This window comes from Pan troglodytes, chromosome 10 (assembly GCF_028858775.2).
Source record: "Pan troglodytes isolate AG18354 chromosome 10, NHGRI_mPanTro3-v2.0_pri, whole genome shotgun sequence".
Taxonomy (NCBI): domain Eukaryota; kingdom Metazoa; phylum Chordata; class Mammalia; order Primates; family Hominidae; genus Pan; species Pan troglodytes.
This window is the reverse complement of record NC_072408.2, coordinates 103,449,816-103,467,180: the sequence shown is the minus strand read 5'-3', so window position 1 is coordinate 103,467,180 and position 17,365 is coordinate 103,449,816. Positions and strand designations below refer to the sequence as shown.

Genomic DNA, 17,365 nt, shown 5'->3' with positions numbered 1-17,365 from the left:
GCTCATCACAGCATTATTCCTAATAGTCAAATGCTATTGGACTGGAAACAATCTAAATACTCTTCAATAGGTAAATGGTAATAAACTATGGAAGATTTATGCCATGGAATGCTACTAAGCAATAATAAGTGAACTCGTGGATACACACAACTTGGGTGACTCTCAAGGGAATTATGCTAAGTGAAACAAAAAGCCTCAAAAGGTTACATACTGTGGTGGTCATACAAATTCTACAGATTGCATAGAATATACACACAGACACACAAACACACACACATGTGCATGCAAACTTGCTGTAATCCAAATAAGGTCAGTGGATTATATCAATGTCAATTTCCTGGTTGTGATATTGTACTATAGTTGTACAGCTATCATTAGAAACTGGATGAAGGGTATATGGGATCTCTCTGTATTATTTCTTATAACTGCACATGAATCTATAATTATCTGGAAATAAGAAAGTTTTAAATATGCATGTTACAACAAGGATGTCCACAATCACAAACTCTTTTCCTGATTAAACTCGAAGTCCTAGCCTGTAGGCTAAACACGAAAAGGAAAGAAGAGGCTGGAGCATTAGAAAGGAATAAGCAAAACATTATCTCTTCAGATTATGACTGTCCACACACACACAAAAAAACTGTATCTACAAATAAATTATCAAGTTGTTTAGAAGATCAGCATGCAAAAAAATCAACTATACACCTATACAAAGAATAGAAAAATTCAAAAATGTAATTTTAAAATATAATTTACACTAATATCAAAAAACAGTTCCTTGATGTATCTAACAAAAGATACATAACGTGGTTATGGAGAAAATCATAGAAATTTATTGAAAGGCATTAAAGACCTAAGAAAGTGATCTGTCTACTAACAGAAAAACACAACAGTGTAAAAATAAATGAATAAATAATTTTTAAAAACCTTCCTATACCAATACATACATTCAATTCTATCTTTATCAAAATCATAATAGAGTTTTTTGTATTAATCAAAAAACCATTCCATTTTGTGGAAGAATACCCAAGACTTGCACGAAGGAAAAGAATATTCTGGAGAATCTTGTTCTTCAGACAGCAAAACTCAATTTAAAACTAGAGTAATTATGATGGTTTGATATTGACTCAGGAATAAGTTAATAGACTAATCAAACAGAGAAGAGATCCCAAAGCTACATATATGAAAACTTGCTAAGTGATAAAGTTAACAGTGACAATAGAATAGATTACTCAATAAATTGTGCCGGCCAACTGAATACCTGCAACAAAACTAAAAAAAGAGAGTGAAAGGGACTCATCTTCTCACCATACGCAAAAACAAATTAATGAAATTCCTAAATGTGAAAATCAAAAATTTAAATTTACAAAGAGAATATCTTTACTATCCCAGATTAGGAATTTCCAAAACAATAAAGGGAAACATTGATATATTTGACTCCATCAAGAATTAAAACTTTTGAATTAATTATTAAAAAACTTTAAAATGTGAACTGATGAGCCACAAACTGGGAGAAGCATTAGCATCCAAACTTATAAAATTAAATAAGAAAACAAAAGTTTTTAAATGTGCAACAGATACAAACAAGCAGTCCTGAGACTGGAAAAACCCTTGGGCCAAATAAAAATATGAAAAGATCATTACCATTCAGGACATAGGCGTGGGCAAGGACTTCATGTCCAAAACACCAAAAGCAATGGCAACAAAAGCCAAAATTGACAAATGGGATCTAATTAAACTAAAGAGCTTCTGCACAGCAAAACAAACTACCATCAGAGTGAACAGGCAACCTACAACATGGGAGAAAATTTTTGCAACCTACTCATCTGACAAAGGGCTAATATCCAGAATCTACAATGAACTCAAACAAATTTACAAGAAAAAAACAAACCCCATCAAAAAGTGGGCGAAGGACATGAACAGACACTTCTCAAAAGAAGACATTTATGCAGCCAAAAAACACATGAAAAAATGCTCATCATCACTGGCCATCAGAGAAATGCAAATCAAAACCACTATGAGATATCATCTCACACCAGTTAGAATGGCAATCATTAAAAAGTCAGGAAACAACAGGTGCTGGAGAGGATGTGGAGAAATAGGAACACTTTTACACAGTTGGTGGGACTGTAAACTAGTTCAACCATTGTGGAAGACAGTGCGGCGATTCCTCAGGGATCTAGAACTAGAAATACCATTTGACCCAGCCATCCCATTACTGGGTATATACCCAAATGACTATAAATCATGCTGCTATAAAGACACATGCACACGTATGTTTATTGCGGCACTATTCACAATAGCAAAGACTTGGAACCAACCCAAATGTCCAACAATGATAGACTGGATTAAGAAAATGTGGCACATATACACCATGGAATACTATGCAGCCATAAAAAATGATGAGTTCATATCCTTTGTAGGGACATGGATGAAATTGGAAACCATCATTCTCAGTAAACTATCGCAAGAACAAAAAACCAAACACCGCATATTCTCACTCATAGGTGGGAATTGAACAATGAGATCACATGGACACAGGAAGGGGAATATCACACTCTGGGGACTGTGGTGGGGAGCGGGGAGGGGGGAGGGATAGCATTGGGAGATATACCTAATGCTAGATGACGAGTTAGTGGGTGCAGCGCACCAGCATGGCACATGTATACATATGTAACTAACCTGCACAATGTGCACATGTACCCTAAAACTTAAAGTATAATTAAAAAAAAAAAAAGAAAGAAAAGATGCCTAACCTTAGGAATCAAAGAAATGAAAATTGAAACAATGAGACAAAATTTCATACCACATAGTTCCACAAAAATGTGATAATAATGTCAAGTGTTGGTGAAGACCTTGAATAACGGAAATTTTTCACAACATTGATACAAATTTAAGAGCAACTTAGTAATATCTAGTAATGCTAAAATGTTCGTATCTTGAAAACCGCAACACTGTGTATTTACCCTACAGAAACTCTCACACATACATAAGGAGATATATACAAGAATGTCTTTTGTAACATTGTTTAAAACAGTGAAAAGTTAGAAAGAATTTAAATGTTTATTTATGAGAGACTGAATAAATCATTTAAAAAATTTATTATACAATATATAATATATATTATATGATATATGCATAATATATATTGTTTATTATGCATGTTAAATTATGTGTTATTTATATTTATGTGTAGTATTATACACACAGAAATATGTACACAATAATATAACGTATTACACTATTATATAATTTATTATATGATATTTATTTAGTATATAATGAAATACCATTCAGCAGTGAAATTAATAAAGTAGACTTACGTATAAGTGACATTTCAAAAAATCACAAACATAATATTGAGAGAAAAAAGGCAAATTTCCAAAGCAAATTGGAAAAAAATTACAGCATGCATTATTTGGGGCTATATACCTATGTGGTTGACATATGAATTCACTCATCAGCATAATAAACACGAAATTTTGGCATAGTATTATTTCCAGGATAGAGGAAAACAGAAATGCATACCAAGACGGGTACACAGGAATTTCAACTGTGTTTGAAAGGTTTTACGTGTTAAGTTGCATAGTTGTTATATTATTTTTATACCTATCTAAAATATGTCATAATTTAAATAAAGAAAATGAAGGAATAATCAAAAAGATAGTAGGCAAATGCAAATAAAAACAAAGTGGAATTGGTTCTATTAATATCTATGCGGTGTAAATTAAAATCAAAATCACTAAACAGGTATAGAAAAACATTAGATAATGAAGGTAAGATATATAAAGAATGTATAAGAATAAAAAATTCTTACACATGTGTACTTATAATGTGTACTTATAAAAACAGAAACTAAACATTTTGCCATAATATATTTTATAATCAAGAACTTTAGGTTCACTGATAATTTACCAATTTGTTCTCCTAACCACCCTATCTAAACTATTGCCACCACCACCTTCATGCCAAGCCAAATATTTTATATTATTTCATTTACTTTATAACATTTATCACCATTTTTAACTGTCTGGTTTATTTAGGTGTTTACTTGTTTACTATGCTTTTTTCATTAGTATGTAAGTTCCTTGAAGGCAGTGATTTCACCTGTCTGGTCCACCAGTGTATCCCTAGTACCCAAAATAATGCCCAACACATAGTTACCCTCAAGTAAACTTTTATTGAATTAATTAATTAGTGAATACCTTTCATGTGCCACCATTTCAGAAATAGCTGGATTTTTAAAAATGAAATCTCTTAGAGTTTCCTTTTTTTTACTTCTTATTCTTTGTTGCATTTCTGCACTCTTAATAGAGGAGATAAAATGTTACAAGTTAAATTTAAACTTTGAACACAGTAGTATAATTTATTCATACCCTAATGCTTATCTCTTGACATTGAAATACAGTAGTTTATATCCTCAATTAAAATTACTATCAAAGGCAACAGAAGTACCCCTGTAGACAAAAAAATCTGATTATAACAATATCTACATGTTAATCTAAAAGTTGTATTGTGTAATTATAAAATTATGCTTGTTAGTATATCCTTCTGTTTCATATTATAATGAGTTTAAATGTAGCCAATCATCTCTAGATACATGAATCTCTTAATTTCATTACCTAAAATTCAAAACTCATAGGAAACTTACTCTTCCAATTTCCATTACTGCAGCTTTGAACTTTAAAGATTTGTTTGCTTTTTTATTCAAAGCACTGTCCTTATATTTCACTTTTATTAGTCCAAGTAGAGACTCATTTCTCCTAATAAAAAAGATAAAGTCAGTCAAAAAGACCTGCAAAAATTTGCAGAACTACCCCAAAGTAATATGTCTTTAAAGTTTTCACTGAAAGTATACAAGAATATCTAAAACTGCTTGTGTCCTATGCATAAATTTGACTGTGATATCTCTGTTCAGCATGAAATAGCTGGCCTCTCAAAAGAGAAAAGTGTAAATCATATCATAAAATGTGAGTATCAGTGAAGATGTTGAATAATAGAAACTTTTCACAACATTGATAAAAGTTTAAGAGCAACTGAGCAATATCCACTAATGTTAAAATGTTCATATCTTGGAAACTACAGCCCTGTATATTTACAGAAACTCTCACACATGCATAAGGACACATGTATAAGAATGTCCTTTGCAGCACTGTTTATAATAATAAAAAATTAGGAAGAATTTAAATGCCTATTTACAGGAAACTGAATAAATAAGTTTTAAAATGTATTATACAATGTATAGGCCGGGCGTGGTGGCTCACATCTGTAATCCCAGCACTTTGGGAAGCTGAGGCGGGTGGATCACGAGGTCAGGAGATAGAGACCATCCTGGCTAACAGGGTGAAACCCTGTCTCTACTAAAAATACAAAAAAAAAAAAAAAAAAAAAAAAATTACTTGGGCGTGGTGGCAGGTGCCTACTGTAGTCCCAGCTACTTGGGAGGCTGAGGCAGGAAAATGGTGTGAACTCGGGAGGTGGAGCTTGCAGTGAGCCAAGATCGCGCCACTGCACTCCAGCCTGGGCGACAGACCAAGACTCTGTCTCAAAAAAAAATAATAAAATGTATTATACAATGTATAATAGAGAATATGTTGTATATTATAATCATATAATAAAAGATCCCATAGGGCTTTCTATAGGGAAAAAGAGGACTTGAAGGCATGATGTACATGGAACAGAACTGGATTGAAAATAAAGTAACGATGGACACTTCTTCCCTTATAACTCAGAGAATACTGTAAAAGTAACCCTAGACAAGCTTCCTTGCTTCCAACAGATTTCAATCTCTTTGGTTCCATCTTTTGCAAGCTCCCAGCCACTGCTGCCCTCTGAATACCAACAGGAACTGAGCTGACCTTTTACCAATACTATAATCTCTCACTGTCCCTTTATTGACACTTGCCTATTTTTCCTGAAATTTCTATTTTTTTTTAATTTATATTTCTTCGTAAGTACTAGCCAGGTACAGCAAAACTGCTTAACATGATAAATGGGATCCCAAAACTTGAATAAAATGTAGGGTCTTATTAATGCAAGGCTAATGACATGACGGGGTAAGCCTGGATAGCTAGTTCCAGGGGTTGGAACTTGACCCAAATCCATCTTGGTTCCTTCGCTCCAGTTTTGATGAAGATAATCCTAATCCCATGGTTGTCTGGAACCCCAGTTCAGCTGTAACAATCCTAAGAATCACCCAGTTAGTTGACATTCGTTTGGGCAAATGTTTTGCTGCCTAAATTAGAAGCCTTTGATCAATGACCATAAGGGACTTGGGGAGCCATCCTCCACGACTTGCAGCCTAAGACTGCCTTCCATTTCCAACCAGCTACGTCTCTTCTCTACAGCCTCTCCTCTCTCTCTCCCTCACTACCAGGGTGCTTGACCTGGTGGTTATGTTCTTCCAGAAAGAGATGGGAAGGAGAGGAGGTCACATTTAGACTACAGTCTTTGCCACCATCTCAGCATTCTCCTCCACTCACAGCAGAACCTTCATCCATTGAATAAATTAAACTCCTCCACTCCTTGATCTGTTCACTGCTCTGTGGAGCTCTGACTGACTGCTTTTCATTTTGATAAATAGTATTTTAAAATTTTTATTCAAGTCAACGTTACTGAGGACTTGTTCATTGTTTTAACTATTTATACAGCCATGTGTCACTTAGCGGTAGGGATACATTCTGAGAAATACTTTGTTAGGGAATTTTGTCATTGTGTGAACATCATAGAGTGTACTTATGCAAACCTAGATGGTACCACCTGCTACACATCTTCGTGGTATAGTACAGCCTATTGCTCCTAGACTACAAACCCATACAGCATGTTACTATACTGAACGCTGTAGGCGATGTTGTAACATAATAGTCAGTATTTATGTATCTAAACATATCCAAACATGGAAAAAGTACAGTATAAATACAGTATTATAATCTTATACTCCTCTTCCAGAATATCTCTTATTCTTAAGTTAGACTTCCACAGCCAGCCCTCCACATTTGCCTGCACACTGAAAGTATCTTCTGTTTTTCTTTGGAATCAAGAACATTATTTAACCCTCCTAAATATCTAATTTTAGCTGTTTTTAAAAAAATTTAATAGAACTCTAATTCTGAACAATTCTGTTATTATCACGGCCTGTTTCATTTAATATAAGCAATTTCTTCTTTTATCTTTTGAAAATATGAAGCATATATATACTCTAATCTTCTGTTCTAATAAATGAAGTACCTATTTTAGGAAGAATATCTTTCTGTATGTTTTTAAGGGAATGCTTCTCTTTTGCTGCCATTTCAAAAACAGGTTTCATGTTACTGTTTACTTTTATTAAAATTGGATGGACAGATCAATGCCCAGTGAAGAAAAGCCCACTCTCAGTTGATAAAAGAAAAGTTGGATTCATTTGGCATGTCTCATAATTGGTGTGAAGCACTATCATTTTATTTGGGAGAAAAGAGAATCATTCAGGCTTAGAGAATAGGAGGGGCAGCTTTAAGGTTTACTGCTTTTATTTGAGGAACTCCCTCTTCACATATACAAATGGAAACCTCAAGAAATGGCTCTATTTGTTACCATAGAAGAATTACAAACACGTGGTAAATGACCAAAACTGGAGCCAAAATCTTGTGAGAAAGAACTGATGGCCTAGAGATACTATTATCCATCCTGACTCAATAGCAAAAGACTTAATCTGTTTCCAGCTAGAGACCTGAACATGCTCTATTCTCATTTGTGAGTACATTGTATATATATTTTTATTTTTAGTCATTTATTTACACAGACATGAATTTTCACTATCTCTTAGGCAGTGGTTTTAATTGTATATACTCCACTCTCTTTTTCATCTACCTTATATTTCTTAAAACTGACAATGATATTCATTGTTTAAAGTTGTTAACATGTATAACACTGATAATTGCAAGTACCTTTTCAAGAAGTCATGGACAGGAGTTGTTACCTCTACCATAAGGTGAAATTTTTCCTCATTCATGCATTTTAGCATAACTTGTGTAAAGAATTCCAGAAATCTTGGTTTTTGCTTAAATTTCATAACTGTAATAACAAGGAAGTTCATATATAGTTAACAATATACTCAATTATTAGTACCAAAGGGTTGCCAGTGCTAGCAGTCATTTTGTTCCAACAGGCAAGTTTATTAATCTGCTTTTTAGATTTCTCCATTTTAAAAAGTATATAGGAATAAATGTGGTGTGAACTATTGTTTTTCTAATATCAATGAATCCTTTACAGTCTATATTAAATTTATTTTCTAAATATCTCAGCATTGAGAAAGATTTCATTAAGGTCACTTCTAATGTATGACTAACTGGGGGAAAGAATTGTTGATAATTATCATAACTAGTAATCCTAATTTTTATTATATTTCACTCTGAATTAATCAATTATGTTGCCATTTCTCATTAGCTAAACTTGAAATTCACTAATACATTTTTCTTTTTTTGTTTGTTTGTTTTTTGAGACAGAGTCTCACTCTGTCGCCCAGGCTGGAGTGTAGTGGCACGATCTCAGCTCACTACAACCTCTGCCTCCCAGGTTCAAGTGATTCTCCTGCCTCAGCCTCCTGAGAAGCTGGGATTACAGGCACCCACCACCCAACACGTGGATAATTTTTGTATTTTTAGTAGAGACGGGGCTTCATCATGTTGCCCAGGCTGGTCTCAAACTCCTGACCTCAGGTGATCTGCCTGCCTTGGCCTCCCAAAGTGCTGAGATTACAGGCGTGAGCTTCTGTGCCCAGCCACTAATATGTTTTTCAATGCCTTAGTTTTTGTAAGCTTCATAATAACACCATTCACTACCAAAATAAGCCACCATCAAGATTCTGTCTTTCCAGACTTTAAATCAGGTACCTCTTTAGGTCTCTTTCATTACTTGGCAATCAGGATTCTGCATTATTCTGAGTGCATAAGAATTCAAAATACTCTGCCTAAAACAGGTGAAATCTTCAAGCAGACAACAGAAACAAAATCCACAGAATTAATTCCCTTCAGTGATAAATCAAGTGAACAGCATATACACATCCAGTTCACCTACCTTCTTTCACGGCACCTTTGACCGACCAATTCAAAACTACAGGATAAAGAAATATAGGGTCCTCTCCTCCTGAGAGTTCAGATGTAACATCTAAGGTTAAAAAATTCAAAAGTTGTATGTTCTGTTTAGTAACCCAAAATACAAATTTTTTGAGTAATTCACAATAACAATTCTTTAAAAGAGATGACAAAACAGGAAAATACTATTTATTCTAAATTATGTGCCTTAAAATAGCAATTATAGCATTACATTTTGGAAATAAAAATCTGATAAAATTATTTGCTTCACTTTTCCCCCTAAAAGCTAAGGGGTCCACCACCAAATAGGTAAAGAGTTTCCAAGGCATGATTCTCTCTTTTTCAACAGCTGTCATATATCAGCAAACCCAAGACTCAGAAATCTACCAATTACATTTACCCCATTTTAGCAAAATTATCTTTAAAAGGCAGTAAAGTATAACACAGTCACTGCTAGAGCCAGAGTGGCTGGGTTCAAATTCTAACTATGACATTTTTTAGTTATGAAACCTTGGAAAGTTATTTAGCTTCTCTGTGCTTCAGTTTCTTTATCTTTATAATAGAGATAATAATAGTACCTTCTTATGGCTCTTATATACAGGTTGCATGAGTTTTAATGTGTATATTTTATAAAAATAGTATATTTTGTAAAATAGTGACTGGCACACAGAAAACACTGTACAAAACTATCACTTTATTATTGTTTTTGAATTTACTATTCTTTTTCTAACCATTAGACCACCAGGGAGAATTTACTATTTAGCTAGTTATAGCTCATTGTGCTTCTTGGTAAAATATTTTTACTGATATTATGAAAATAAATAATTCACATTTCTAGAACACTGCATATTTTAAGGAATTATACTTTATATATATAATAAGATGATTACAGCTTTCCCAAAGCTAGGTTAACTAATTATGGGAATAATCAAATACTTAGTTCAATTCATAAATCCATGCTTGAAACAGGCATGGAACATATTAAAAGAGAGAGATCCAAGTCAGCGAAGCCCACAAGATAGAACAGAGGCACACAGTAGGAGAGGTGAGGCAGGGACATGGAATTCTACAAGTGTAGCCTCATCCCCAAAGGCCATGGGGCAAAAGTAGAGCCTCGTACTTGGTTTAAGGCTCAAATTTGGATACTCTCTTGTTCTAGAAGATTTGAAGTACCTGCTTTTTAAAAATGTGACAATACTAATCATCACCAGAAACTAACTCAATTTCCCAAGTAGCCTTCCAGGCTGCAAATTCCAAAATACCAATCATTGCATTAACACATTGGTTTATTATGAAATTACTACAGTACAACGACCTAAAATTAAACTAATCTTTCACTCTGCTTTCTACTCTGGAAGGCATTGGTTCAAACCACTTACACATTAACAACACTCACACTATTCCTTTATTTCTCAGTTGCATTTCTGACTTCAAAGCAGTGATTTTTGTGCCACCCATAACCCCCTCCCACTCTCCCACCAAGGATACCCAGATGGTTGTCACAACCAGGGGGTGGTGTGCTGTGCTTCTGTGAGTAGAGGCCAGGGATGCTACTCAATATCATACAGTGCCAAGGACAGTCCCCCACAACAAAGAACTACCTGGCCCAAAATGCTGATAGTGTCGAGGTTGAGAAAACTTGCTTTAGAGTCAGAAGACACAGGCTCAAGTCCAAGCCAGCTATGTAATCCTAAGTAAATCACTTAATCTTTATGAGCCACATCTGTAAAAAGTGGTTAGCAATCCCTTATTAACAGGGTATTGTTAGGATTAATGATATAAAAGCACTGTGTAAACCTTAAAGGGTTTACCAAATGCTAATCTCATCTTAATCCTTTGAACAAAATAGTTTCTCGTTTTAAAAAACTTAATGCTAAATGGATGTATACAGAAAACAAATGATTACATTGCTTTGTCAGTTTGAGTAGGTGTGTCTCCAACAAGGCCAGCTGTTCATTTATCTTTTCAGGCAGTAGTATCTGCTGTGGCTTCTTGGTCTTTAAAGACTTCTTAGAAGAATCCTAAAAACATTGGTTAAACGTCAAAATGTACTTTAACGTGTTGCAACAACTGTCATTTTCAAACAACATTCTTTAAATTATGTTTTCATACTTTCATACTTGGTAGATAAAACTATGATCTACATAACAATATTAATTAACAACAATGAATAATAACAGTTATTGTGCTCTAATTAAATGTAGACATAGTGCTGTGTTTCACGGAGATTGACCAAAATGCTGCTTCTTTTCCCTCCCCCTTTCTCCCAGTAACTTCCACCTACCTAACCAGCCCCCTCCAAAACCTGCATTCTCAAAGCAGCTGAGGCTATGTCTCTAAAAATCTTGAAAAGACAATTCCCAGCCTGCCCTCAGAAATGTATCCCTTTATTCTTTTTTCCCTTTCTTTTTCCCAGAAGGAGCTTCTTTACAACTAAGCTAATTGCCTTTGTTACTTTGCCTTCCATTGAAACTTAAGGGGATCAGCAATTAGTGGATTAAGAATCAGCCTGTCTGCCCACTCAGGCTCACTACCATGTTTTCTCTGTCTGAGCCTGAGAACTGACCTGTTAATGTCTCTTGTTAAAAAAAAACAAAAACTTCCAAGCCCCTTTAGGCTTAAAGGAACCTTGAGTAGCTCTAATAATTTCTGACTCCTATAAATTAACAATCTCTACAATCTTGGATGGAAGAATCACAACCTTCTGCTGGACTGTAAGCTTCAAGAAGAGAGGCATGAGGCCTGTCCTACCATGATGTGGAAGGCCCTGAGTCAAAGCCTGGGTAACATAAAGGGGCTGATAGACTCTGAGAGTAGACACTGCATGGCACAAAAACAAACAAACAAACAAACAAAACCCTCATATTGCTTCCAGCTTAATCAAAAATCCCTCTAGACAAAACATCCTTCCAACTAGGAAAAAAAAAAGTATTATAGCTTAAAAAGTCATCCAGTAAAACAGTGGTGATTTTTAAAAGATTTTTTTGGCAAACAAATGCTTACTTGGAAATTCAAGATATCACAGAGATAGAAATGGAGCTACTCTAACTTAGAGTCAGGGATGAGAGTCTCTACTCCCACCCAAGCCATGGAAGGGACTTCAAGTAATTTCTAGTGCCCTCAGAAACCCAGTGAACTGGCCAGGCACTGTGGCTCACACCTGTAATCCCAGAACTTTGGGAGGCCAAGGTGGGAGGATCACCTGAGGTCAGGAGTTCAGGACCAGCCTGGCCAACATGGTGAAACCCCATCTCTACTAAAAATATAAAAATTAGCCAGGTGTGGTGTCATACACCTATAATCCTAGCTACTCAGAGGCTGAGGCAGAAGAATCACTTGAACCGAGGAGGTGGAGGCTACGGTGAGGCAAGATTGCATCACTGCACTCCAGCTTAGACTATAGAGTGAGACTGTGTCAAGAAAGAAAGAAAGAGAGAGAGAGAGAGGGAGGGAGGGAGGGCTGGCGGGTGGGTGGGCAGGCAGGCAGGCAGGCCAGTGAACTAAGTAACATTTCAAAACTTGACCTACAAAACTACATAGTTTCAAGGAAAGGCAATAAGCATAAGCTCTTGTAAGACTCATGCTTGGAAGGCAGATATTAAAAGTTAATCTCAAAAATTAGCAGTCTCATAAAGAAGAGAACGCGGGTGTCACAATGAGTTTCAGAAATCTACTTTGAACACAAAGTAAAAAAACTCTGACATGTATTTGCTACATTCAATGATCCACCCAGAACAATAAAATCTTAGATTTGGAAGAGACTTTAGAGAGCTTTTAAGTCCAGTGTCCAACTGGGTGTTAAGAAGCTCTCTATCATCATTAACTGATGGTCGGGACTGGTGATGGGGACTATTCAGTATGCTAGCAGAGATTCCTTTTTCATTTTCTTGACTATAACTAAAAAACAAACAAACAAACAAACAAAACCCAAAAGCTCTTTACTATAATACTTTACTTATATGTAAATATAACAAATGTAAAACTTACCAATTTTCTAATATGTTTAATAATACTACATTACCCCTAAAAGATGCAAACTAAACATAGGTTTAAAAATGAGAAACAAAAACAATTACCTCCTCTGGCATTTCTTCTTGTTCATTACTACCATCAAACAGAGACTTGCATCCTGGTGTGATGTCCAACATTTTTTTCCCATAATTTATAATCATTACTGCCAGGTCATATTCCCTCCATGAACGAAGAATCTAATTTAAAATATTTATTAATTATCTCTGTTGGGCATTCTTGTCTATTCTCAAGTATAATGCATCATTTTTCATAAATTCAAAAGCCCCATAGAGTTTTCAGTCTAAGAATCCCCCTTTTATTTTTAAAAAAACCATAAGTTTACCTCCAGATCGTATTAACACATTGCGTGCAACTAAAGATGCATAATTCAACTATTTTAAGTAAAGGACTAATAATGGGATCTCATCAATAACAAACTTCCCATATCTCTGGGCCACACAGCCATATACCTTCTGATACAGTGAGTTAACTATTAAGAAAACAATTCCTTTCAAAAAATCCATATTTAAAAAGTCATTTGTAAAGGCCACATCACCACCACTTCTTATCTTGAGTTGCTTTCTATAGGAAATGGCATAACTACCGACCTCATGATGTCTTAAGGAGCATTTATATCACTAAGTGATTTACAAGACATTCTGCTAGAGGACTAGGCTAGAAAGAAGCTGTTTTTGGCAGATTCCCCATCAACCCTAGGGGAAGTGTGCGCTGTAGTCGTAAGGGGAAGAGGCCTATTTAGCCTCTCTCACATCCCCTAATACCAGTTCTTTGGCCTTATCTATTCTGGCCCTTACCTACCTTTCTAAAGTAATCTTCCACCACTCATCTCCTTGTACTTTAATCTTACAAAATATTGAGCCAATTATAAAATCTGACAGTCACCATTGTGTTACAGGACTTCATGTCTTCCCACAGCTGAGCCATTTCCCAGAACAGCTGCCTGCACCTTGTTTATACAGCTTCACCTTGCCATTAAAACCTTGGCTCTAGCATCAACTTCAGAAAAGCTGCCCTGGCCAGCAATCTGATTTGCATATATTCTGCTGTAGGGAAGGGTCAAAAAAGGGGACACACTCATTGTGGGCCCCTTAGGGCAACTAGGAGTATAAATAAGTTTGTGTGAATTTGTTATATGTAGATATATTCTGTTGAGTATGTTAGTATTTAAGACAAGTGTATTAGTTTGTTCTCACACTTATAATAAAGACATACCCAAGACGGGGTAATTTATAAAGGAAAGAGGTTTAATTGACTCACAATTTAACAGGGCTGGGGAGGCCTCACAATCACGGCTGAAGGTGAATGAGGGGCAAAGTCATGTCTTACATGGTGGCAAGCAAGAGGGCCTGTATAGGGGAACTCCCCTTTATAAAACCGTCAGATCTCGTGAGACTTATTCACTATCACCAGAACAGCACAGGAAAGACCCGCCCCCATGATTCAATTACTTCACACCAGGTCCCTCCTACGACATGTGGGAATTATAGGAGCTACAATTCAAGATGAGATTTGGGTGGGGAGACAGTCAAACCACATCAATAAATAACAACTGTTACTTCTCATGCAGGGAAGGGATATATAAAGTGGCTGAACAATAATGAGTGGCTGCTTAGACCTGAGAAGCCCTATCTAATGCTAAGAACTGGAACACGTATCTTTGGGACCAGGGCAAAGGCACTAAACTAATAGTGACTGTGGAACAGAGTGTGGGAAAGAAAGTGCCAAATAAATTTTGTGAGTTTTTTAAAAAATTTTTATTTGTTTACTTATTTTATATTTTGTAGAGGCAGGGTCTCTAAAAATCCCATGCCTGGGATTATAGGCATGAGTCACCATGTCCGGCCAAAATAAATTTTGAATAGGTAGGTAGGGTTAGGTCATGCAAAACCTTGAATGCTCAGCAAAACAGTCAAATCTCATTAAGAAATGTATATGAGCGGGAGAAAGTTTTCCTATAAGGAAATAGAATTGAGCTAAGTTTTGCTATAAGAAAACAGAAACGAGTCTGCTCTCCACTCTACTTAATTTTGCTTTCTGACATATTTAGGTCCTAAGCTTACAGATAACTGGGCAATCTTTTCCCCTTCTTTTAATATGCTAGTAGAAAATAATAAATGATAAAGAATTTTTTCCAGCCAAAGGAAAAACAGAGGACCAATTCTATTTAACATACCAAATGATGAACAGAAACAGAGTATGCCAGATGTTTAGCATAACAATTTTTAAATCATGCAAAAGTAATGACACATTGAAGATGGCAAATCTCACAAGTGGCATGTTAGAAAAAAATACTGATGCTTAAAGAAGAAAGACTCAACCATCTGAAAAGATTACCAATTTTTAAAACAGAACAGAGAAAAGAAACAGAGCCATTTGACTAATCAGGTTTTACATGTCCTAAGAGAAAATCCAACGTTGTTTATATCAAATGAACACCTGAAATCTGGGATTCAGGGTTAGTCCAGGATCCTGGAACTGTAGGCTAGACAGGAGGAAGCTTCTAGAATGGCAATTCTCAACATATTAGGGACAAAATCGAGTCAAATATCAAAATCGTGACATTAATATATTACTTGTTTTTGAATGTTTTCAGAACACATTCAAGCTGGCCGCCGTGGCTTATGCCTGTAATCCCAGCATTTTGGGAAGTGCAGGCAGGTGGATTGCATGAGCTCAGGAGTTTGAGACCAGCCTGAGCAACATGGCAAAACCCTGTCTCTACAAAAAATACAAAAATTAGCCAGGTGTGGTGACACATGGCTGTAGTCCCAGCTACTCAGAGGCTGATATGCGAGGATTGCTTGAGCTAGGGAGGTGGAGATTGCAGTGAGCTGAGATCATGCCTGATCTCTGTCTCAGAAACAAACAAACAAACACACATTCAGGGTCATTTCTACAGTAACATCACTTGGATTTCAATGATTCCCCAAATGGGAGAAGAAGGGGGTGGGGGTCCTGGCCAGCAAGTCAGGAAATGCACAGAGTCAGCTAGAAGCTGGTGTGTGCTAAGAGAGAAAATTTATCCAAAGCTGAGAAAGGTAGCATGTGAATTCAAGGATGTCAACCTCCACTGGGTCCCAAATGCTGGTTGGAAGTCCAATTTATTCTAGGTCAGCATTCTCTCCCATCTTCTTCAGTGGCTGGCCCAAACCCACCCATTCTCAAATCTTTGAAACCCACCCTTACCCATCTCCTTCTAACTGTCAGCAAATGACCTTGCTTCCTGTCCACAGAGGAAATGTTAAGGGAAGTAGCTTCTCTCCCATCCACAAACCTATCATCACACGTCTGTAACTACAACCACCCTTCCCTCCCTGAGAGACGAGAAGCGAATCTCCTGTCCAGACTAACCCCTCCCACATGTGCTGGGATCTCACTGCCTCATGCTTTCAGGGATCCTGCTCTAGTCCTCACACCACCTCTCTTAAGTCTTCATCCTTTCCCTTTCCTGGTCCCTCCTCATCAATATTTCAATGTTTTGGAGTATGTCGATAAGCTGAATTGGTTTTTTTGGATTGTTTTAGCAGAAGTTGCCATTGGCAAGATGCAAACCACAAGCTGCCTTGAAATAGAGTTTCTTTCTTTCTTCTGGAAGACATTGCAGTAGCCCCTGTTAGTTACTTAAACATAAGTAGTTGTGTTCAGTGCCCTGGAAAGAGAGTGTAACCTGGCCTTCCCTTATTTGAAAAAGACACCCCTCCCCTGGAAATACTCATTGATGGAAGAGCTTTTTGGGGGTCGGAGTAAGAGTAGGCCAAGCAGATAAATATATACTTTTTTTTTTTTTTTTTTTTTTTTTTGAGACAAAGTCTTGCTCTGTTGCCCAGGCTGGAGTACAGTGGCATAATCTCGGCTCACTGCAAGCTCTGCCTCCCGGGTTCACGCCATTCTCCTGCCTCAGCTTCCCGAGTAGCTGGGACTACAGGCGCCCGCCACCTTGCCTGGCTAATTTTTTGTATTTTTAGTAAAGACAGGGTTTCACCGTGTTAGCCAGGATGGTCTTGATCTCCTGACCTCGTGATCAGCCCAGCTTGGCCTCCCAAAGTGCTGGGATTACAGGCGTGAGCCACCACGCCCCGCCCGCAGATAAATATATTCTAAAGAAAAGTAACCTTGGAAGATAGACTTTGGGCCCAGCACAACACGAATTAATGTGTGTGTGATCGTAGCACTGGAAAAAGAAAAGGGTGCTTTGGATTGCATGGGACCCCTTCTTTCAATGGTGTCACCATGTGACAATGACAGAACTAACAGCAGCAGGAATG

The 17,365-nt window shown here is 36.5% G+C and overlaps 1 protein-coding gene across 2 annotated transcripts in view; it reads right to left on the bottom strand.

The window, feature by feature from the left end:
- CFAP54 (cilia and flagella associated protein 54) overlaps window positions 1–17,365 on the bottom strand; it is a 389,038-nt gene that overhangs the window by 244,109 nt on the left and 127,564 nt on the right. For both annotated transcript variants that reach the window (XM_024348012.3, XM_024348013.3), the window contains 6 exons: window positions 13,145–13,276; window positions 10,975–11,089; window positions 9,052–9,141; window positions 7,923–8,049; window positions 4,652–4,763; window positions 4,206–4,306 (listed from right to left, as the gene is read on the bottom strand). In XM_024348012.3, the coding sequence (XP_024203780.3) occupies window positions 4,206–4,306; window positions 4,652–4,763; window positions 7,923–8,049; window positions 9,052–9,141; window positions 10,975–11,089; window positions 13,145–13,276 (677 nt within the window). The remainder of the gene's footprint in view (window positions 1–4,205; window positions 4,307–4,651; window positions 4,764–7,922; window positions 8,050–9,051; window positions 9,142–10,974; window positions 11,090–13,144; window positions 13,277–17,365) is intronic.